General features: G+C 39.6%; 3 protein-coding genes across 3 annotated transcripts; 1 reads left to right on the plus strand and 2 right to left on the minus strand.

Moving 5' to 3' along the window:
* Nucleotides 1-1,129: 1,129 nt before the first annotated feature.
* LOC114583076 (vomeronasal type-2 receptor 26-like) lies at nt 1,130-10,143 on the plus strand. Its single transcript, XM_028704425.2, has 6 exons — nt 1,130-1,272; nt 2,091-2,382; nt 3,705-4,553; nt 6,769-6,990; nt 8,688-8,814; nt 9,242-10,143. Exons 1-6 carry the CDS (start codon nt 1,130-1,132, stop codon nt 10,141-10,143), a joined length of 2,535 nt encoding a protein of 844 aa, XP_028560258.2.
* Nucleotides 10,144-13,441: 3,298 nt separating this feature from the next.
* On the minus strand, nt 13,442-14,410 carry LOC114583075 (olfactory receptor 6M1-like). The gene has a single exon (XM_028704424.2). It carries the CDS (start codon nt 14,408-14,410, stop codon nt 13,442-13,444), a length of 969 nt encoding a protein of 322 aa, XP_028560257.2.
* A 6,225-nt stretch (nt 14,411-20,635) lies between these two features.
* LOC114583074 (olfactory receptor 6M1-like) lies at nt 20,636-21,604 on the minus strand. Its single transcript, XM_028704423.2, has one exon. It carries the CDS (start codon nt 21,602-21,604, stop codon nt 20,636-20,638), a length of 969 nt encoding a protein of 322 aa, XP_028560256.2.
* Nucleotides 21,605-24,819: the final 3,215 nt, after the last annotated feature.

Consider the following 24,819-nt stretch of genomic DNA (forward strand, 5'->3'; position numbering starts at 1 on the left):
TGTGTTGCAATCTAGACAATAACATGGCATATAAAAGACAAACACACAGACAACAGTGAGGTGGGGAATGCAGGTGGAGAGGGCTTTTTTCTTTCCATGAACAGAAGGGATTTTGAGCACTGTAGAAAAGATCTGCATATATGTTAAGATGATGACAACGAAACAACCTAGTGCTATACTAGAGCTTAGCACAAGAAGCCCAACTTCAACCAGGTAGAGGTTAGAAGAGGAGAGCTTCAGTAGCGATGGGATTTCACAGAAGAACTGATTGACAGCATTAGAGCAGAAGGTTCCCCCAATATGTAACATGAAACATAAAAGACAAATAATCCACACAATCACTACCATGCATATACAGGCTTCGTTGCACATAATTGACTCATATTGAAATAGGTTGCAAATAGCAACCTAGTGATCATATGCCACTAGGAGGCCAAATATGAAGTTCCAGATAACACAAAATTGAAATTGTTTCAAGTTCCATGGTGGCATTTTTTGTGTAGCTGCTTTAGGTTATGACTGGTCATGTATTCCTTGGGTCATCTGAGAGTCTTCTAACTTCACCATTGTCCATACTATCTGGGGATAATTCCACACCACATCCTAGTGCTGTACCTGACTCCATAAACAAAAATTATGAGATTACAACTAATAAATAAGTTTTCTTCAGCTGCTCTGATGTCTATGAGCAGAATGCATTGGGGACCTAATTATGAACCCTGCAATTATCTAAAATTATCTAAAATTATGGCAATATTCTTCCTTGCCAAAGATGGCATGTATTTTCAGTGGCCACTCTCATAAAAAGCAATCATGATGAAAACAGGTATGAAACGTGCCTTTGTTTTTCAGACTGCAGGGTGACAGACTGGACAAGCAGTGCTGCTGGGAGTTTTATAGGATGCAAAGTGTCACCATTAACCAGTAGAATGTAGAGACATTGTGACTGTGTGCTCTAAATAGGGGAACATTGTATACTAAAGAAGTAGGTTGGAGCAGTGGATTTTGTTACAGAAGAAAGAGATTCACACCTACAGTTGTAATGCTGATCTTGTTGGTGTGCCTATTGATCGTATGGTTGGTGTTTCTTCCCCTAACTGATTGCAAGGCACTTCCCTTTACTTGCAACATGAGAGTTGCCCTCCAGATCCCACATGAGTATTATCAGCAAGGTGACCTCATCATTGGCAGTATATTTTCACAATTTTTCTCCTTTTTTGACACTATATCCTTCAAGCAACACCCAAATTTAAAGTTTATTGAAGATGTCCTGTAAGGAAATTATCATTTTACTCCCAAAAATGTTCATGGTCACACTCTAACAATCACAGGTAGATAACAGAAAGACAGTGTTATATCTAGGTTTGGTCATACTCAGATAAGAATCACTGGAATCAATGCATTTGAGAAACTTTAGTACATTAATTCCAGTGGGTCTACTGTGAATTTAGGCAGTTGTTTAGGAGTCTGCCATTTCTCTATAGATTTCTAAATATCCACCTGACCTCCTTATCAGCAATACTCTGTTATATATCATATACTCTTCTCCTTTTTGTTTTTGCTTCCAGGGATATTTCAAGAATATATGAAATGGCACAAAATTATTATTAGTTCTTTCCATTTCTGGATTTCCCACAACTCTTTATTTCAGGATTTATTTCATTGCCTTCTCTACAATCTGATTTTATAATATGAACACGGAGGCAGAACTGATTGAAGGATGCTTTGACACAATTCCACCTTCACAAAAGGTTGACAAGCTCTGTCTTGCAGGGCATTGAACTACATAACCCTTTGAGTCCCTTCAGTCTCTACAATTCTATGAGTCTAACTATGCTCCGTTTATCAGCCAAACAAAGCATCTTGCAATACTAAAAAAATAATTTAAAACAATTAACTCACCACAATATTTTTGCTTACATTGTTCATGTTTTTGAAGCTGTGTGTGTTGATTGATTCTAAAGCTTTATACTCTACTGATGTGCATGCCAGAAAGCAGATGCCTGCGGAAGAACAATGTGAACATGGCAAGCAGTTCATGATATCTGGAACATTATTGTGATGTGATGTGGCCTATGCTTTCTTTACAGTGTAGTGACAAAATATTACCAGCATGTCCTAGCCTTCGTGTTTGCAGTGAAAGAGATTAACGAGGATCCCAAGATTTTACCAAATGTTACATTAGGATTACACGTCTATGACAGCTACTTCAATGAAAAGATGACCTACCAGACTACACTGAACCTTCTTTTCAAATTGAAAGAAATGGTACCCAACTACAAGTGTGATACAAAGAAGAATATAATAGCTTTCATTGGGGGACTTGACTCTGAAACCTCCCTTTGCATGGCTACCATCTTAAGTCCCTATAAGATTCCTCAGGTATGTATGTGAGGCATGGAGAAGCTTGTAAAGGAGCACTGAGTGTGTGGGGGGGGAATGTACTTATTGTTGTATATCTTGCCTGATGAGATGGTTCTTTGAATTTAAGGCCATTAAACTTGTTCCAGTGCTCTTTTTGTGGTAAACTGTAAGAGAAAGGGGCAGACACAAAGTAGGCTATATTAGAAATTCCTATCTCACCGACAGAGTCACTATTTAGAACTTAGAAGTTAACCATCAGCATGATTTTCTCACTATGTAAGCTGCAGGAAAAATGCCGAAAGCACAGGTGCCTCTTTTACATCACCTTCATAAACCTAATGAAGGCCTTTGGCCTTGGCAGCCAAAAGGGACCCTGCACACTGCTCAACAAGATAGGGTTCCCATCTAAGCTTCACAAGAAGATTGTATCCTTCCATCACCAGCAATTTCTTAATCGATTCTGAACTGAACAAGCATAGTGGCAAGTCAGCTACGACTCACCTCCCCAAAAGCGTATGGGAGAATGTGATTCTAACTACCAATATCAAGATGAAGGTCTACCAGGATTGTGTGTTGCTTTATAGAAGTGAGTTGTGGACAATTTACAACCACCAGGAGCAATGCTTCAATGCCTTCTACATGTGCTGCATCAGGGACACTTTGGGCATCACATGGCAGGACAGAGTCTCAAACAACCAACCAAAGAAAACAGCTCTCCCAAACCTTGCAGAATGAGTTGTTGTAGAGGTTTGGCATGTTCTCAAGCCCTGTCTGGGTAGGAACAGGCTTACTGTTCTAACTGATTTTAATACTGCATTTTCACAATGTTGTAATTTACCCAGGACCTTACAGTGACGAGCGGGTAAGAATACCAATCAGTAAATGATTGTCCTTTGTCCTACCCACAAGGAGTCAGAAATCCTATATGTTTTTCACAGTGGTGTATTGACTTAGCTCAAGAAAGGCCTTCTCAGCATTTCTGCTTTTCACATCCTAGAATTTGGACAGAGACATTTCTACCTTTACACAATACTTTGGGGACTGCTTGAAGGATGAGTTAGAGTGTCATGTCCAATGTTTGCCCTAGAACTATGGAATGGAATGGAACCGATCATTTTCAGGATCCTCAGCATTGCAAGATGCAGAGTCTGCTATTAACAGTCATAATATTTTAGAATACCATGAAGCAATGTAGACAAATCAGTTTCAAAACTCTTAAAAAAGGAGAGAAATTGATGTGGGAGAGAAAAATAATATTTCTCCAGATAGCACTCTCTCAGAAAGCACACTACACTTCCGATCTGTTTTCAGCAATATGTCTTTATTTTATTTTCTTGTAGGTCTCTTATTTCTTATTTGGTCCTTCTCAGAGTATGAAAACCCAGTTCCCTTTCATCTACCGTGTGGTTCCCAATGAAGAGTATCAGTACCAATTGATTATCCAATTACTTCTGCATTTCCAGTGGACATGGGTTGGCATCGTTACATCGGGCAATGATAAAGGAGAGAATTTTGTGCAGACCTTGGTTCCAAAGCTTTCCCAGAATGGCCTTTGTTTGGCTTTCACTGACATAATGCCATCTCCGACAGACTTTTCCAACTTGCTTAATGAGTACCATACATCAGGGGATATAGCTGGCTTTGTTAAAGATCACAAAGCAAAAGCAGTTATTGTATTTGCAGAAACTGCAGCTATATTTCGTTTTATATTCTTGCTGTATCAAATACAAACAGTAAATATGGTAGAGACATCTCTAGGAAGAGTATGGATCTTGACAGCTGAGTGGGACTTCCCAGCACTACAGTTTCACAGGGGCTGGAGTATAGAAGTCTTTCAAGGAGCCTTGTCTTTTGCTGTTCACACCAATCAGATAGAGGAATTTCATCATTTCCTTCAGCCTTTAAATCCTTACTCACTCAGTGGAGACAGTTTTATCAAGGACTTTTGGCAGCAGGCTTTTGACTGCTTACTTCCAGATTCCCAGGAGTCTGAAGAGAGCTATGGAACTTGCACCGGTCAGGAAAAGCTGGAGAGCCTTCCAGGACCATTTTTTCAAATGAACATGACTCCCCAAAGCTACAGTATATACAATGCTGCCTACGTGTTAGCCCATGCTTTACATGCAATGTATGTATTAAATCTCAAGCACAAAGCAGTGGCAGCACTTCCAAACTCACAACCATGGCAGGTAATTTTTAATTAAGCAAAGCATTTTGACAGTCATGAGAAAATGTGTAATACATGGCTGGCCTGAGGCAGACAACTCCGGTGGTTGACTCCTATGGGTCCGCAGCTCTGCGAGCTCCACACCCACTTTTACCACTGCTGCAAGACCCCAGTAAGTGAGGCTTTGTTGGGCAATGGGGTTGGGTGCCACATGCTTGTTTTGCGTCAGATGGCAAAATGAGATGGGCTGACCCTGGCTAATATATATTTATTTCATCCAAAACACCATTACCTTGTGGCTTAGAGGGGGAAGTAGATTGCTGGGTTTCAATCTCTTCCATAGCAATACATTGATTTGAATTTTATATACTGCCCCTCAGTGTGCTTCTCAGGATAAAACACAAGATAAAAACAGAAGTAAATAAATAATACATAAATAATGAAACAATAACCGCAGCCCTTTCCACAAATATATTTAAAAGGCTTGGAATATCCATCAGCCCAATGCCTAGTTGAATGGGAACGTTTTCGCCTGGCGTCTATATATATATATATAGAGAGAGAGAGAGAGAGAGAGAGAGAGGTCATTAAATGAACCTCCCTGGGAAGAGCATTTCACAAATAGGAAGCCACTACAGAAAAGGCCCATTTTCATGTTGTCTCCCTCCGGACCTCTCGTGGTGGAGAAGGCACATGAATAAGTGCCTCATATTATGAATGCATGTCCCAGGGTGGTTTATATGGGGAGAGGCAGTCCTCAAGGTAGTACAGTCCTGAGCTATTTAAGTCTTTATAAGTCAGCACTTTGACTTGGGCCTGGAAGACAAGTGGCAGCCAGCGAAGTCAGGTCAGGATTGGTGTCATATGCTCAAAGCGTCTTGTCCCTGTGAGCAACCTGGTTGCTGAATTCTGCACCAGCGGAAGCTTCCACACCATCTTCAGAGGCAGCCCTATATTTAATGTGTTGCAGTAATCTAGCCTAGAAGTTACCAGAGCATAGACAACAGAAGTTAGGCTGGGCCACAAGCTGAAGCTGATGGAAGGCACTCTGCACCACTGAGGCCACCTGAGCCTCAAGTGAAAGCAGAGGATACAGAAATACCTCCAAGCTATGTACCTGATCATTCAGAAGGAATGTAACCCCATCAAGAGCAGGCAGCCTCCCAGCCAGCTACCTTTATGTTTAAATACTGTGTTAACCACAGCACCAAACACCTAGCTTTAATTTCCCAGTTTTCCCCCAGATAGATATGTGGTTGGAATGGCTGCGTGTCAGAATTCCTTGTTGTGAAGCTGATCCCTACAGAAAGCAGGACTAAAGTTGCTACCTATTAGCTTTGAGCATGTTGGATTGGTTGTGTGACTGAGTTCCCTGTGGGGAACTCAAACATACAGCCAATCTCTGCAGAAAGCAGGTTCAACATCACAGCTGATGGACAATAACTGTAAACCTCAACTGATCAGCAGTGTTTTAAAGTACCACACGGGGCTCTTTGGAAGCCCTGAATGGTGCTTTGTGGTCCTAACAATCAATACCTGCTGTCAGTGTGACGTCAGCTGATTGACAGGTGTTCATTCCCAGCAACCTGCTAAAATTGGCCCACAATTGACAAAGGAGATAAGGATGAGGCTTTCTAATCAGATTCAGTTTCCTTCCTGCTCCAAGCTTACCTGATACCAGGGTGGGATGGTGGGGGAAGAAAGAGCAGATGGCAGATCACTGGCAGGTCAAGCTTATAGTTAGACAGAACAATCTTACCCAGGAAAGTATGTCCCCTTTCTGTTCTTTCCACCCCAAAATCAATGTAAGAGGTGCCTAGCACAAAGGCTGTGGATAAATTTATGTGCTGTTCAAATTACATCTATTTTTGTTAAAAGGAAAATAAATTGTATGTAGTTTTTTTTATTTCCAAGTAGTGAATGGAGGACAGAAAAATGAGGTAGATGCCCCCATTTCCTGAGTCAATGGAGAAGCCTCCAAATCAGTTCAGACTGAATCAAACTACATTGCAAAGCACTGATTCACATCTCAACTGAATCTTCTCATTGGCACATACTTTTGATTGTAACTATTGTTTTTATATTGTTGTTAAATTGTCTTGTATAGCCTGCTGGTTAGAAAAGTGGACTATAGGTATGACCAAAATAAGCAAAACATTGAAGGATGTTGTAAAAATATTTTTATGGTTGTCTCTTATCTATTTTTTAAAAAACTGATTTTACATCTTCAAATTTAGCTTCATCATTTCTTGAGGAGCATCTCTTTTAATAACAGCATTGGTGGCCAGGTGTCTCTGAATGAAAAAGGTGAATTAGAAAGTGGATTTGATATTATAAACTGGATTACTTTCCCAAATAGATCTTTCATGAAGGTGAAAGTAGGGAGGATGGATCCATGGGGAGCCAGACAGTTCACCATTAACGAGGAGATCATCACATGGCACAAAGTGTTTAACCAGGTATGGTCTGACCTTTGGTTTCAGGTACAAAATATCAGTGGATATTCTAGTACGAATCCTCAATGAATTTATTTATTTGCCAGATTTATATCCAATCATCTAGGTCTTTAAGGTGGTTTACAAATATATTTGAAAATACTAACTTATGGGAAATTTTCACTTTAAAGCATATGGAAACACTCATTCACAGTTCTTTCACCTGAGAGATTTCCAAATAAGTAACTTTAACAATTTAAAGTAGATCTCTGTGGAGAGTACAGAGCACCTGCCGTCAACTCAGAATAGGAAATGTTGTGAACTATTGGTATGTAATAAAGTAATATTTTGCAAACTGTTATGTCCTTTATTCAAACACTGTGTTGAAGCCTAGTGGAGTTATGTAGGACATGGAATCAATGAAGTTTTGGCTTGTTCCTCTTAGAGAACATGCTTGCCATATGAGGTTATTGGCCAAACTGAGTATGATGTTAATAGTTAGAATGCAATTAATGCAAATATTCTTAAAAATGTAAATGGAGAACATACATGTCCTGAAGAGCAATGGGGCAGGAGGTTCAGCACAAAGTGAGGGTCATTATCAGTCCAGAGCACCACTCCTAGTTTGTTCTGGCTGTTTTTGATTAATTTGCAATGTTAAAAAGCCCAAGGAACACATTTAAATGTATTTTCTCTTAGAATGGGGAAAAAAATGAAAATGTATTTCTTTAAGCTATTCATTTATAACACATATTTTAGTCTTTAGGGTTTTTTAAAGATGTGAACTGCATTGAAATATTTATTAAGCTAGAAGTAACTAGAAGGGGAATATGTAGAATAGTTTGTGTTTCATTTGTCCCTTGTCATATAAGTCACTAGCCTTCTATAAGGCCTCAATGGAGGAAGCATTAGGACAGTGAAACTTTGTGTAATGTGCATTGTAGGAGAGCACATCTCTTGACCCAGAAATGATGAACTTATTTTGCATCGAACCTGTGTCCTCTCTTATGCCATTACTTTCAATGTGATTGATCCATGGAGATAAGAATATACAACAGGTGTGCACCAGTCACAAGATTCATCTAGTATCTGTATTTTGCAGATACAGCCTCTTCACCATGGAAAAAAGTAATTGCTTCACTGAATCCCATAGGGGAAGGGGTGGTGGTCAAAAGAGGTCATTGATCCTCAAGAAAGAGTTGGGTAGGGAAAATGTCATGGCCCAGTAAAAACCCTGTTATTCCAAGAATCATTGATGTGGGTGGGCTTCTTCCTACCCCATGGAGTTTTGGGAATACAGCTACTTTTCCATGAGGAAGAGCCATAGCTTATCAGTAGAACATCTGTTTTGTATGCAGGCAGAAGACACGACTGAGCTAGATGGATCAATGTATCTATCAGTAAATGGCAGATTCCTATGATTCTTTCCTCTGTTCCCCCTGCAAAGAGATAATGATGGTGGTGAAAACAAATGCAAAATACAGTATATCCATGTGAAAAACAATGCAGCCCTTGCTTTAGAAATATGGCAATTTTTATGCAACCTAGTACCAGAGTGACTCAGACCATTAGAGCGTTCATGATCCAGCTCAATACACCCTCAATTTGGGCATGAGAAAAACTCAGACCACTCCTATTTGCCTTGTAATCTAGGTAGCACACAACCAATTGATGCACATCCTCAGTATACTAGCCCTTTCCTTCATTGCATTTCTGAATAGACACCACCTTCTTCTGTGTGTAATAACGTGTGTCATCCAGGGTTTGTGAGAAAAAAGAAGGAGGGGGAGCCATTCTGTTGCTACGATTGTGACCCATGTGCAGAAGGGAAGATTTCTAATCCAAAAGGCAAGTGTCAACCATGTTATCCCATGAACATGATTCCCCCTTCACCACCAGTGGCTCAGTTGAGTTTGTGTGGATTTATTTTATTTTTAAATCATTTTTATTGAGTTTTTTCTCTTATAACAATATCTGCAATCATTACATTACATTCAAGTTTCACTTTCCCCCTTTCCCTACTGACATCCCTCAACTTCCGTCCCTGGTTTATTACCTCTCATATTACAATCTGCTGTTTGTGTGGATTTAGATGATAAAGCTTGCAGTGTTAAACTTTATATTTAGATATGGGAATTTTGAAGGCATATGTACATACAGAGGTCTCTTTCTGCATGATTGTGAACATTGCTTTTCCAGTATTCTGTATAGTTCAGACATCTACCCATGTGCTAGTTTCATTGACTGAGTTGTGATCATGCCTTTTCCTCTACAGATATGGGCAATTGTATAAAATGCCCAGAAGATCAATATCCAAATGAAGACCAAGATGGATGTCTCCCCAAGATGTCACACTTTCTGTCCTATGATGAAAATTTGAGCACCACTTTAGCTTTCATGGCATTTACATTCTCTGTGATCACTGCTTTGGTGCTTAAAATATTCATTAAATACAAGGAAACTCCCCTTGTTAAAGCCAACAATCGTGGTCTCACGTACACTCTGCTCATCGCCCTTTTGCTTTGCTTCCTCTGCTCCATGCTGTTCTTTGGAAGGCCGCAGAAAGTAACCTGCCTCCTTAGGCAAACAGCTTTTGGCATCATCTTCACTGTGGCTGTTTCTTCTGTGCTGGCAAAAACCATCACAGTGGTTTTAGCATTCATTGCCACAAAACCAGGATCCAGGATAAGGAACTGGGTGGGGAAAAGACTGGCATCTTCTATTGTTTTCTCCTGTTCCGTCATTCAAGGAGCTCTTTGTACTGTGTGGCTCTGTACTGCTCCCCCATTCCCACATTTGGACATGGACTCTTTGGCTAAAGAAATTGTGGTTGAATGTAATGAAGGGTCTGTCCCTATGTTTTATTCTGTTCTTGGGTACCTGGGGTTTCTGGCTCTTGTCAGCTTTGTTGTGGCTTTTCTTGCTAGGGAATTACCTAGCACTTTTAATGAAGCCAAGTTCATCACTTTCAGCATGTTGGTGTTTTGCAGTGTGTGGGTGTCTTTTGTGCCAACTTACCTGAGCACAAAGGGAAAATACATGGTGGCTGTGGAGATCTTCTCCATTTTAGCCTCTAGTGCTGGATTATTGGGCTGTATCTTTTTTCCTAAATGTTATATAATTGTCATGAAGCCTGAACTGAACAGAAAGAAGTACTTAGGAAGGAGAATGAAGTAGATGTTAGTAGCTTGGGTCATACATTTCTTCTGAGATCCTCACGTGAGTTCTTTACTGGTTTGGAATTCTAAGCTGAAATCTTTCCTTCATTGAGGTTTAAAAACAGATAATCAGTGCTCAAGGATTTAGGAACTCATTTACAGATGTTGTTTGGTCTCCATTTTTGGAGTGTAGAAATAAATAGAAGCTATCAGAGGTACAGCTATCTTACATCAACCCATAGTACACCACAACTTTCTTTCTCTTTTGGAATTGATTTTGGTTTGTTTTCCCCCCATCTAGACAAAGGTAATGGCCAGTTCAATAATCCAATAACTTCTGTTTCCAAAATGCAAAATGCAAATTCCAAAAATTCCTACAGGTAATTGGTTATTCATTCTGTTAGCCACATATGATAGACTACTTGGGCCAACCTGGATCTGACATTAAATAATATGAATATGAAATATCAATATTTATATGTTTAAATTAGGGTTGGTGGAATATTCTTATTGTTAATATCAGCTGAATTGGTTTTGTTCATTTTCTATTGATGATCATCAGGTTTCAAAATAACCTTTTTGTGTTAGGAGAGTTATGGAGGATCTTAGTACAACACATTTTAATGAACTAACTGTCCTTATAGAATAGTAATGAAGTTGGGGTATATTGATTAATCCCACAGGGACTAAAACAAATAATTCAGTGCTTTGAATGACTGCAGAACATATTTGAGGTTGTAGAAAATATGTTGGAGCCTTACCACTCTCAAGGGAGCTAGGAGACCAAATACAGTGGTACCTCGGATTAAGAACTTCATTCATTCTGGAGGTCTGTTCTTAACCTGAAACTGTTCTTAATCTGAGGTACCACTTTAGCTAATGGGGCATCCCACTGCCACCACACCACCACACGATTTCTGTTCTCATCCTGAAGCAAAGTTCTTAACCCGAGGTACTTTTTATGGGTTTGTGGCATCTGTAACCTGAAGCGTCTGTAACCCGAGATACCACTGTATCATCAAAATGAACTAAAATAGCCTAATAATACATTAATGTTTGACTCTATTAAGGAAATCTGAAGTGGGCCATGTGTGTTTGTCCTCATTCTTCCTTCATGCATATAAAGGTGACATGGAATGGATTTAGAAATATTTTTAAAAGTTATTGATTTTAAATAGGTTTCCATTTTCCTTCCCCTATGTTTGCATACACATTATAAGAAAGAAATTTGATGAGAGTCAATGTAATTTAAATGAAATTTAAATGAATAAATTTAAATGAAAAAGTATTAAACCCCTGATGAAATCTGTGAATGTCAGCTGTTAGTGGATTTGATATCCCGCTTTATCACTACCCAAAGGAGTCTCAAAGCAGCTAACATTCTCCTTTCCCTTCCTCCCCCACAACAAACACTCTGTGAGGTGAGTGGGGCTGAGAGACTTCAAAGAAGTGTGACTAGCCCAAGGTCACCCAGCAGCTGCATGTGGAGGAGCGGAGACACAAACCCAGTTCACCAGATTACTAGCCTACCGCTCTTAAGCACTATACCACACTGGGTCATGTTACGATGTCAATCACATGTTTTGTGACAGAAGCATTCCTGACATTTACTGGAATATTGTCCCTTTAGTTAGTGACTATAATTCATCATACCCAGAAATTACATAACATTTTACAAAGAAGCAGAGCTACAAATAATGAACTGATTTTCACACTTTTTTTTGCATATATTATGTCATCATTTAACAGAATTTGAATAAAATATATCGCATTGTCTTATATGAATATAAGAATATTTAAAAGCATAGTTCTGACTTCAGGAGGGGAGATGGAGTGAGATGGTACATAAAGGAGAAAGAAACCAGAACAAAGGAGGGAGGGAACTGAAGCAGAATAAATCCCCACCAGCATTCAACCCATGGAATTGAATGAACTTTTAAACTAGTCATACAAATAATTGAAAACAACAGCAATTTATTGCTTATACCCCACCCATCTAACGGGATTGCCTCAGCCACTCTGGGTGGGTTCCAACATAATAAAAACACAACAAAATGAATATATTGGCAGTATGTCTGCACATCATATAGTGTATTCATTTTTGTACATTATTGTCTTCCTAATCAATTCATGGTTCTTAAATGGGTCATTATGGGAGAAGGCTCCTATCTCACCTTGGGAGAAAATGAGGTTGGTGTTTTATCAATCTATGTGACAGTAAGTTATACAGAAGTCAGACTAGAACACCCTATTCTGAGATTTGCAGCTGTCTGGAATAAAAAGCTGAGAGGTGAAGTATTAAAGTTGATGCTGTATGCTATTGGGAGACCTGATATTGTGTTATAACCTTATGCTATCTGATTAAGGTAGGCAAATAGATAAATTAAACAGCTTCACAGATGAAAGCTATGAGCTAATGGCACCATAAACCTAGGTTATGAGCACAACAGAATGTCTAGGCACACTTTTTTATAAGAAGAATACAAAGCTGAAAATGAATGAACTGCAGCTAAAATATTATGTTCATTTTTCCCATGATCTAGTCCTTCCCCTAATATTCTTAAGAGGGTCTCTTCTCCAGCCTACAGAGAGTAGCTGGAAGTGGGAAGGCAGAAAAAGGTTCTCCTTTCTTCCCACTCTGCAGTTTTAATCTGAAATCTTAGGCACAGTACTGCACCCAGAGCTCAGAAACTGCTTGAGCTAATGAAATTAGCAAAATGCGCCTAGAACAATGGGAATTTCAAACACTGACCATAAACACCTAGCTGAATGAAAGAATGAATGAATGAAAGCTTGTTCTCTTATAATGGCAATGGTGGGCACTTGAGAGATGCCAAAACGGAGTTCTCGTGAGTTCCAGCTGAAAAAAAGACATGAATATCTCTTTTGGGGTGCTGAATTCTGGCCTTGTGCAGGGTGCCATTTTATGAAAGATTACAGAAGTCTGCCCTGGGGTACAGTTTGTTCATCCCTTCCATCAATATTCCATCAAAACATTCCTGTTTCCTCTATCCTGTTGACCCTGCCTGCTCAGTTTACAAATGAATTACTCATACACATTTAAGTTCCTGCACTGCAGCCTTCTCATTTTGCTGGTGCAGAATCTCTATCTGTAGAGAAAAAGAAGAGAGAACTGAAGAAAGCAGCCACTGAACATGTGATATTTATTGTCCAAAGGCCTTATCAATCTCTTCTTCCTGAATGAATACTTGGGAAGGCATGACAATGGAGAAGGCAGATCAGAAAGGTTACTATATTAAGATCAAGGGTACTAAGGGGTCACGAGTTCAATCCATGATGTTTGGGAAAGCAAGTGCTTAATCAACTGTTTTCCTAAATATTGCACCAATTTTCTTCACTGCATCTTTTAGCACATCCTTGACTACTTTATTTCTAAAGCTATAGATAATTGGATTAAGTAAAGGAGTAACCACAGTGTTAAGAACAGTGGCTACCTTATTAAAATCCATAGAAGAGTTTCCAGCTGGCCTGACATAGATGAATATGGAGCTGCCATAATAGAGAGAGGCCACAGTGATATGAGAACTGCAGGTGCTGAAGGCTTTCTTCCTACCTTGGGCTGAGGGCATCCTGATGACAGTAACAATGATGCAGAGGTAGGAGATGGCTGTCACAGAGACGGAGCTCAGGAGTGTGAAACAAGATGAGGCAAATTCAATATTTTCAACCAGGGTGGTGTCTGCACAGAGTAACAGTGTCAACGGGGCTGTGTCGCAGAAGAAATGATCGATGACATTGGGGCCACAGTAAGGTAGTCCCGACTTGAAGATGATACCAAGAGCTACACAAATGAAGCCTCCAAACCAACAAAAGAGCATCATCAGCATGCAGACCTGGCTACTCATTATGGCCGTGTAGCGCAGTGGGTTACAGATGGCTAAGTAACGATCCACAGACATGGCCCCAAGCAGGAGAACTTCTGTGGTCCCACAAAGGAAGTACAGTGTTATCTGGATAGCACATCCAAAAAAGGAGATGGTTTTTTTCTTTGTGATGAGGAGGTTTAGCATCTTAGGTGTGACTGTGGTGGTGATGATAATCTCCAGCCAGGAGAGTTTGCTCAGAAAATAGTACATGGGCGTGTGAAGGCGGCAGTCAAGACGGATTATGAGGATGACCAGAGCATTGCCAATTAATGATAATGTATACATGACCAGGAAGATGCAGAACAGTGGCAGCTGCATCCCCTGAAGACTAGAGAAGCCAAGCAACACAAACTCTGTCACGACTGTTCCCGATATATTTTCTTTTCCATTCAGGATCATTGTGCCATGGAACTGTAACCAGAACCCCTCTACAAAAGTTTGATGTCACTAAGGATTGTGGATATGAGGCTGGACACAATATAAAGAGTGAAAGAACAAGAATGATATTAGAAATCTGGGCCAAACATTTCTGATAAAGTAGTTTTGGTACAATTCCTCTTTCAGAAAACAGAACACTGAATCTTACTTCAATGCACACAATCACCAACTAACTAAAGACTTGGTGCATGGAGGCTGTCTTTTGTTTCATTTTGTTAGAGTGTTCAAGATCTTAGTACAGCTTTTAGTTAAAATAGAAAATGCAACAAATAAATTGCATACAAAATCCATACAATTTATATTCAAACATTTTTGTTTAAATTTTGGTTCCTCTGTTTTGTTTTTGCTGGATTGGGGTTGATTAAATTTGTTGGAGTTGGTGGTTATTTTAATTCAGATATAACTGTAAACTGATTGTTGTTGTTTTCTATTGATTTATTGGATTATTTATAGTCTGTATATTCTGTCTTTTAAAGACAGAAGTGTCTGGGTAAAACCCAGTCAGATGGGTGGGATATAAATATTATTATTATTTCAGAATTTTTATGTGAATGTCATGACAGATATGGAAGTTTCTTTTCACTTCCCTCTTCCCCCCCAAAAGCCATGCAATAAACTTCAAGGAACCCGACATTTGTGGCTACTATCATCGTGCTCATCAATCATTTGCCATAAATTTTTGTCTAATGCACAAATCAAAGTAAATATGAGGATTCGTATAGAAATTTGAAATAAGAACAAAAGATCAATGAAATGCATCTTAGCATTGGTTATGAACAACCCCATAGCCAGCTAACCCACAGACTGCTTTTACAGTGGCTGAGTTGAAGTCAGGGAGATCCAATAGACATGGAATCCGTGGATCAAACATGCTATAAACCAGATATGGGGAATATTTGGTCCTCCAAATATTGCTGAACTACAACTCCCAGCAGCCCCAGCATGCATGGTCAATGGCCAGTAATGATCCAAGTTGTATTTCAGTAACATCTGGAGGGTGAAAGGTTCCCAATACCTGCTTTAAACACATTTATCCCCCAAAGAAAGAGCTTACTAAAATATTGTTGATCATGGAAACCATTGCTCACTCCCATATTTTGTCTTTTCATTTATTGTTGCTAACTGCCTCCAAAACAGAGAAGAGGCAGGGAATTAGCCTCAAGTTCTGAATGAATTCTAAAATGGATGACAATATGAAACCATCAATACTTACAGCACTGCAGTGACACAAGGCGGTTGGAGTGGGGCAACAGCTGAAGGCAAGGACATGTGTTCCAGATTTTCTAGATGAGAAACTCAAAAGTTGATCAAATCAGAAATAGTTTAGTTTATCTTCGTTGTTTAGCAGCTCTCGCCATGTCCCTTTCTGTATGGCTCCAACTTCAAAACCATAAAATGAAAACTATTAAACTATGTTGAGGTATCTCATCATCACCATTTGCCATTCAAGTCATAGCCTGACAAAGAAAATCCTAGATTCAGGTAGGTAGCTGTGTTGGTCTGACGCCGTCGAAATACAGGGTGAGTCTTTTAAAAGAGGCCCTGTGAATACAGAGTACTCATGTTCCACGGGTCCTCTTTTAAAATATTCACCCTGTATATTAAAAAATAAGAAAATAATACAAATAAAGAAAATAAAATAAAATACTGATTTAACTAGTGAAAATTACAAAATTATATGCAGCAAAAAGAGAAAATATCCATATACACCCTGAACTGTTAATTAATTGCCCACTGGAGCAGCTTTTAAACACAACATACGGGTACTTGATTACAATAGCCTATTTCATTCTCTTTGTGGATCATTAAAATGAGGACAATCACATGGGGATTCCTATCACAACCCTTGAGATTCAGCTGTGTGAAACCTTGATGTCTGATCTCACTGCCATGACCAGAGATAGACTGAGCTCCCCAGATCCTCCAGGTGCCAGGGTTTTCCATTCACCACCACAGAGGCAAAAGTCTAAAGAACATGTGGGCTACTCACAACCCTGGTGGGTCTTCCTTGTAGCTGCCCTGAATCCCCCGCCATTGCAAAATTTTACATTGTGATTGCAGCGGGGACAACACACACAGGAAGTGCCATCTTGCTCATTCATATCACACTAGCCCTGGTATGCCCCAAAGTTGCAGTGGGAAGAATAATTTTTTTTTTTGGGGGGGGGGACACTGAGCTTTATTATTAAAGATTTTCTTGTTTAACAGAAGTATGTGTAATGTCTCTCATATTTTTTCTGTGTAACATTTTTACAAATCAGTTTCATAATTTACATGAACAGGAGGGAGTGCAGGTAAGGGGATATCAACATGTTGCCCCTGCCTATGTAGATTACACTCTTGCTAGCCAGGTGTGTGTGTGTGTGTGTGTGTTTGTGAGTGTGTGTGTGTGCTTGTGTGAGCATGTGTGTGCGTGTGCGCACACACACTTGTAAATGCCCCCCTCAGTCCAGACACCAGCCACCCCCATTGGCAGGTAGGTGCTTACTATTGACCCACCACCACATGAGGCAAAAACCTCGGAGCAGACAGCATTTTCTCTTTCCTGGAGAAGGCATTGGGAGGGCCTGTGCCCTTCTGCTCCCCTTCCAATCATTAGTTCCTATGGCAACCAAGCAACCAAGTCACTCTGTAGTTATGCAAAGAGATGCTTAACATATTTTTCTTCACAAATAAAGTGGAAACAGGTGTGACCATTGTAGTAGTCCCCCGTTTCTGTATTTACCACATTATGTGGTTCTTACTAGTGTATAAAACGGGGATGCATAGGTGCAATTGTTTGTAAATGATGGGATTTATGAGCACTTTTTCTTAGATAGAAAAACAGTGTTCAGAGTCAAAATATTCTGAAAAAAATCATAGAATCACAGAATTGTAGAGGTGGAAGTGACCCTGAGGGTCATCTAGTCCAATCACTTGCAATGCAACCATGTTTGATGGCCATCAAACCTCTGCTTAAAACCTCCCAATGAGGAAATGGAATCCATTCCACTGTCTGCAATGGCAAGTTTGAAGGTGAAATAAGTGCCTTGACTAGTGATACAATTTATTTTTCAAGTCCATCAGGTGTTTATACAGGAGAATATTCATTATGCCCAGGAGGAAAACACTGTTGTCATGAATGCAAGGGGTAGTAAGATATTTGATAAGGTGCTTATACAAAAATCCTGAAGCAAAATGGGTTTCAAGAAAGGACACATGTTATGTGCAGAAATACTTCTCGTACGTAGTATTGGAAAAGTACTTTAGAGAAGAGGCTGTGTTTGTTGTGGGGGAGTTGTGTTCTATCCTCATGGACAATGCTGGTACCCTTTGCCAAGTCAGTCCATTTTTCTCAGCATTGTCTAGGCTGACTAACAGAGGCTCCCCAGGGATCTTTTCCAGCAATATTCAGGGACTGTATCTGGGACTTGTCCTATGAAAAACATATGCTATACAAGTGGTTGCTGCGTGTTTTATATTTGTATTCTGCATTCCTTTCATGCTGGAACTCCAGGCATCCTAAACTGAGCTTCCATACACATAACCGGTTAGCTGCACTGAAAGACTGCTGCAATGCAGTGCCATTTTAGGGGATGGAACTTAATTTTTGCAAATTTCTTCAGTGAGGGCTCTTAAAAATATGTTTTAAGGTGCAAGAAATTCAAACCCACTATTATTTCAGTGATTGCACATTTCTCTTGGCAATCCTATGTTTGATGATGAACTGCTTTTAGAAAACCAAAGAATTTAATTTTACCTTCTGAAAATGTCAGCTAATCTTTTAAAATAATTTATATAGAATGTTACACACATTTTACTCACCAAGCAAAACTAAATTGTATCAATTTAATAAAAATGCCGTTTGAATTCCCAAGTCATGTTACAACCTTTTAGCACCCCTCATTTTTGGAATATGAAAGTTGAAAAATTCTACATGCACAACTGCTGCATCATGCCCCTTTAAACCCCTTGAAGACAATTACTCTAATTGTCTTTGCCTACATTTCTCAAAAGAACTTGCAGTCAAGAGGGTTGTGGAAAATCTTAATGAATGTATAAAGCAATGCATTTTAATGAAAAGGAGCAATAGAATTGAAATGAAGTTGTCGTAAGTTAATTATTCTCAGGGGGAGGGGAGCAAATAAGTTGGAATGAATACAGAATGCAGAAACTTTTAGAGATTCTAGACAATAACATTGAAATTCCAAGGCTCCCAAGGGTGTTAGGAGACCATATGTCTCTGAATTAAACTAAAACAAACTGATAATATGCTGGTTATTTCTAGTTATTCTGTAACATTTGTTAAACTTTTTAACAATCAATGTCACTATAAAATTTTATATTCAGGATGCTATTGTTGGTAGATATACATAGGTATGCAAGAACCTGCTGCTTTTTGATATTAACCGAGTATATTTTAAATTATAGGCCCAACAATTACATAATTGGAATAATCAAGCTTCCAACTGTTTCTACTACATTTGTTCCTTGATATTTGAAATCTAGAACCTTAATTATTGGATGGGGGTAGAAAATCTGAAGTGGATGGCATGAGTTTGTACCCATTCTCCTTCCCTTCCCAGAGAGCTGTTGTTAATGAGCAGCAATGAAGAAGGTTCACAGCTTCCCCCCCCCCCATGTTGTGGGAAATGTCCAGATTTGATGAGTGTTGGTGTCAACATTTACATGCAAATTTTGTCAATTTCTATGAACGTCAAGTTTTTGGTTGCACACTTCCCTGCTTGTCAAATACAATATATGAATGCTCATATATATGACTATAAACATTTTAAAGCAAACTAGTATGGGTAACATTCACCAGATTTTGGATAGTAATTGTTAACATGTCAGAAACCCAGTGAATATTGGCATTTAACAATAATTCATACAGTTAAACCTCACGGCCATCAAATTCCTGTGGGAATGCCTGCCTGATTTACATCATTTACCAGATTACTGTTGCCTGGATGCAATGTCTATTGCAAGTCTTCTGACATGATTATTTCTTATATTTATTGGGAAACCAAGTGCATTCATTAAGATATTTCACCCCATCTCCAGAACTTATAGGAACTGAAAAGAAGATGTGAAGAAATTTCAACATTTTTACATGGTTTATGGCTTTATTTAAGACTAAAACACCATGTCCTGCTATTAAAGAATGTTTTGGTACTCTGGATATTAAAAGATGCAGAAGAAAGCAATTACTGAAGTATGACAATGTCCACAAAAATGATAACTCAGTCATAAATATTGGGCTTTCTGATGAGGTGTTACTGATCACAGTTGGGACTAGAACGCCAGTCTTCTCATTTTGTGAGGGCTAGGTCTCTGTCTGATGGTGCTAGTGACCCCAGAAGAGAGCTGGATTGTACATTATGTGCTGCCATCAAAATGGTGCTCTGTTAGCAGCAGCTAAGGAAGCAGACACTAAAAAGCTGATATTTATTATCCAAAGCACTTTTGCAGTTCCATCTCCTCTAAGAAGTACTTGAGAAAGGATGACATTTCATAGAATCATAGAATCATAGAATCATAGAGTTGGAAGAGACCACAAGGGCCATCGAGTCCAACCCCCTGCCAAGCAGGAAACACCATCAGAGCACTCCTGACATATGGCTGTCAAGCCTCTGCTTAAAGACCTCCAAAGAAGGAGACTCCACCACACTCCTTGGCAGCAAATTCCACTGTCGAACAGCTCTTACTGTCAGGAAGTTCTTCCTAATGTTTAGGTGGAATCTTCTTTCTTGTAGTTTGGATCCATTGCTCCGTGTCCGCTTCTCTGGAGCAGCAGAAAACAACTTTTCTCCCTCCTCTATGTGACATCCTTTTATATATTTGAACATGGCTATCATATCACCCCTTAACCTCCTCTTCTCCAGGCTAAACATGCCCAGCTCCCTTAGCCGTTCCTCATAAGGCATCGTTGCCAGGCCTTTGACCATTTTGGTTGCCCTCCTCTGGACACGTTCCAGTTTGTCAGTGTCCTTCTTGAACTGTGGTGCCCAGAACTGGACACAGTACTCCAGGTGAGGTCTGACCAGAGCAGAATACAGTGGCACTATTACTTCCCTTGATCTAGATGCTATACTCCTATTGATGCAGCCCAGAATTGCATTGGCTTTTTAAAACACATTTGACAAGGCATAACAGAAAGGTTCTAAGTTAAGTTAGGAACTTGAGTGACAAAGAAGCAAGAGATGCCTAATCGACTGTTTTCCTAAATATTGCACCAATTTTCTTCACTGCATCTTTTAGCACATCCTTGACCACTTTGTTTCTAAAGCTATAGATAAGTGGATTAAGGAATGGAGTTACCACAGAGTTGAACACAGTGGCCACCTTATTAAACTCCATAGAAGAACTTCCAGGTGGTCTGACATAGATGAATATGGAGCTGCCATAATAGAGGGTGGCCACAGTGATATGGGAGCTGAATGTGCTGAAGGCTTTCCTCCTGCCTTGCGCTGAAGGCATCCTGATCACAGTGAAAATGATGCTCAGGTAGGAGACAGCTGACACAGAGACGGAACTCAGGAGTGTGAAACAGGATGAGGAAAATTCTACAGTTTCAACCAGAGTGGTGTCTGCACAGACCAACTTTAACAAGGGACCAGTATCACAGAAGAAATGGTCAATGACATTGGGGCCACAATAAGGAAGGCCTGTCTTGAAAACGGCACTAATTGCAACACAAAAGAAACTTCCAAACCAACAGAAAAGCATCATCAGCATGCAGACCTGGTTACTCATGATGGCCGTGTAGCGCAGTGGATTGCAGATGGCCAAGTAGCGATCCACAGACATGATTCCTAATAGGAGAACTTCTGTGGTCCCACAAAGGAAGTACAGTGTTAGCTGAACAGCACATCCAAAGAAGGAGATGGTTTTTTTCTTTGTGATGAGAAGGCTGAGCATCTTAGGTGTGACTGTGGTGGTGATGATCATCTCCAACCAGGCAAGGTTGCTGAGAAAATAGTACATAGGGGTATGGAGGCGGGCATCGAGGCGGATTATGAGGATGATCAGACCATTGCCAATTACTGACAACACATATATGACCAGGAAGAGGCAGAACAATGGTAGGTGCATCTTCTGCAGACTAGAGAATCCAATCAGCACGAACTCTGTCACAACTGTTCCTGAGATATTTTCTTTTTCATTCAGGATCATTGTGCCATCATTGAACTGTAACCAAAAGACCCCGACGAAAGAAACATCAATGTGGCATTACTACTATGCATTATAAACTTGAGACTAAACCATCGTATATATTGAATGGGTCAATTTTAGCCTTCTGGTCTGATTTATAATAATAGTCCTAGTGCTGCTTTAGCTGATTTATATCCTTGTTGATGGGGAATTTTAAATTGTTTAAGTATTTTGTTTTTGAAAATTGCATGGAGAACTATAGTTATGGTGTGATTTAGGAATAGAGCAAAACAACAAAAACAAACAAACAAGTAGAAAGGAGAAAAAATGATTTAAATAATCTGAGCCAAAAAGTTGTGACTAAAATTTTTAAATAAATAAAACCTTTTCTGTAACATTCTAGTGTCAAAGTTCTGGATAATCTGAGGGAACATCTGAGGGAACATGCTGTCATTTGTGGGAATCCCTTCCCTAGTCAAGACTAGCATGTAAGTGCCAAAATGAGAAAAAGGATTGTGACAGACTTCTAAAGGGAGTTTCCACACTGGCTGAATGGGCAACAAAATAGCAAATATGGTTCACTGTTAATAAGTGAGAGGTGATGCACTATGAGACAAAAATCCCTGACTGCACACATGTACCCAATGGGGTCATAGCAGACAATGACTGACCAATAAAGATAAGGGTTAAGGACCCCTGGATGGTTAAGTCCAGTCAAAGGTGACTATGGGGTTGTGGCAGTCATCTGGCTTTCAGGCTGAGGGAGCTGGCGTTTGTCCATAGACAACTATCCGGGTCATGTAGCCAGCATGACTAAACTGCTTCTGGCGCAATGGAACACCGTGATGGAAACCAGAGCACACAGAAATGCCACTTATCTTCCTACCTATTTATCTACTTGCACTGGCATGTTTTCGAACTGCTAGGTTGGCAGGAGCTGGGACAGAGCAATGGGAGCTTACTCCATTGCAGGGATTCGAACCGCCAAACATCAGATCAGCAAGCCCAAGATAACCTGCATTCATCATGATAGCTCAATGGATATGTTGACTTAGTGAGTAGCAGCTGAGAAAAAGCCAAATCCCATATGAGGGATCAGTTAGGAAAGGGATTAAAAATGAACCCACCAATTTTGTAATGGTTCAAAAATATTTATAGTGCAACCACATTTGCAATACTGTCCACAGCTCTGGTTGCCATACTTCAAAAAGTATCTTGTAGAGTTCAGAAAGGGGTGAGGGGAGGCAACCAAAATGAACACAGAGCTGGAACAAATTCCCTTCAAGGAAAGGTTACACTGCTTGGCTTTTTGGTTGGGAAAAGGGGTAAAAAAGAAAATTCTTTTCCCTCCTCCATAATACTAGATCTTGAGGCCAACCAATGAATGGTGGGAGAATCGGGACAGCTAAAAAGCTTTCACACAGAAAATTGTTAGTAATCTTTGGAAGTTTGCAACCACAAATTGGTCACCAATCTGGATGGCTTTAAGGTGGTTAGACAAACTTGATAAACCTCTACTGTATCCCTCCCTACTCTTTGCTATAAAAACATAAGGTTATTGGCATTTAGTCATATGTTACTCCAGTTTGAAGAGGATGAACCCTACAAAACTAGAACATTTCACACAAGATAATATTCTTCACAGATGATTGGAACAAAATGGCATTAAATTCATACCATGCACATAGATGCAATTAATGGATAACAAGAAAAAAAATTATTAATTTTTTTGCTTGTACCTGATTTAAAGATGGAGAAAACGTTGATTCCCTCATTTGACAGCACTTATCTAGGTAGCCACTTTTGCGGGGGTGGTGGTGGTTTGAAGGAAACAAAAATAATTGTCTGAGCTTTAGGATATTAAGCAGTTAATTAACTAGCAGAATCTTAACTCTGGGCTATCAGGCGTCAGAAGATGTGATGTGGGAGCCAGTAGGAATGTTGGTATTCATTTGCAGGCTCCATGAAAGCAGAAATCTTTGAAGATTATAAAACCAAGGGAAAAGAGAAAGCAAAGAGGGAGAGAGAAATCTAAGTATTTCAGTCCTCATGTTCTCTTCTAGAGGGATAAACTTTCTCTATAATTGTTATTTTTTTTGTGTGTGTGTGTGTTGGGGATGTCTGCAGTGTTTAGTATTATCTGTTGAGCTTGGGGATATGCACACTTGGGGCATTGCTCCTTGCAACATAAGAAAACACAAGAATTCCAAAATGGAAAGTTACATTGTCTCATCAGTATAATTTGGTTTTCACTGTGAAACAGGCATTCTCCTTATCCACACACAATTTATGACTAATTAAATTAAAACAGTAATAAAACTTTCCCAAGATGCATAAGTATATTCACAAAAACTTCAGAGACTCATTCTGTGAAATAATATCTGACTTCTTATGTTGTGTGACAAATGCGTGGTTTTTTTCGGGGGGGGGGATTCAGCTCAGCACTACTAATTACCTTTGTAGTGCATATTGTCTTTTTGCTACTTTTTTGCTTTCCTTATTTGGGAAAAAAAGCATGTTTGCCCACCCCCGCCCCAGCTAACTTCTTTAACAATTTAAATTAACTTCTGAGCCTTAAAATCACTGATACATTGCAAACTGAAGGGGGCACTGTGGGATTGCTAAGCAACTTAAGTTATTTGAGTTCAGAAATAGCTACTGTGGACAATATTTTGTGAGCTGTATGTATTAAGTATGGCAATGTATATTTTGCAGTCAGTTGCTTTATTTTATTGTTACACTCTTGTCACTTATCTTGTGGTTCAATTCAAATGTCTGATGCACATTTGTGTCTCCTGTACATTTGTGTCTCCTGAACTCAAAAAGTTCAGTCTACTCATGCACAGTACTCTTTATCAAGAGCAAAAGAATGGAATTGCATGGCAAGTTCCAAGCCACAAAGTTCCCAGGAGAACAATAAAGCACACGGACACAAAGTATTTTGGTTTATGGGTTCAAAAAGGCCACAACTTTATTGGTTACAAATGTGAGCAGTTTGGCTTAGGCCAGTGATGGAGAGAAAGAGAGTGTGAAAGCTGGTTGTGCCACGGTTAAATGTGCCCGCAGCCACACCCACACAGAGTTCTGATTGGCTGGGGCTATCCAACAAGGGCAGAACTCCAGCAACAACAACCCAGGAAGCAAATGGACACCATAATAGCCAGTCTCTACCTGAAGAAAGATGGCTGCCTACATTGATATCTGTATCTATAACTCTTTGTTATGACATGTGGTCC

The sequence above is a fragment of the Podarcis muralis genome, chromosome 13 (assembly GCF_964188315.1).
Source record: "Podarcis muralis chromosome 13, rPodMur119.hap1.1, whole genome shotgun sequence".
NCBI lineage: Eukaryota > Metazoa > Chordata > Lepidosauria > Squamata > Lacertidae > Podarcis > Podarcis muralis.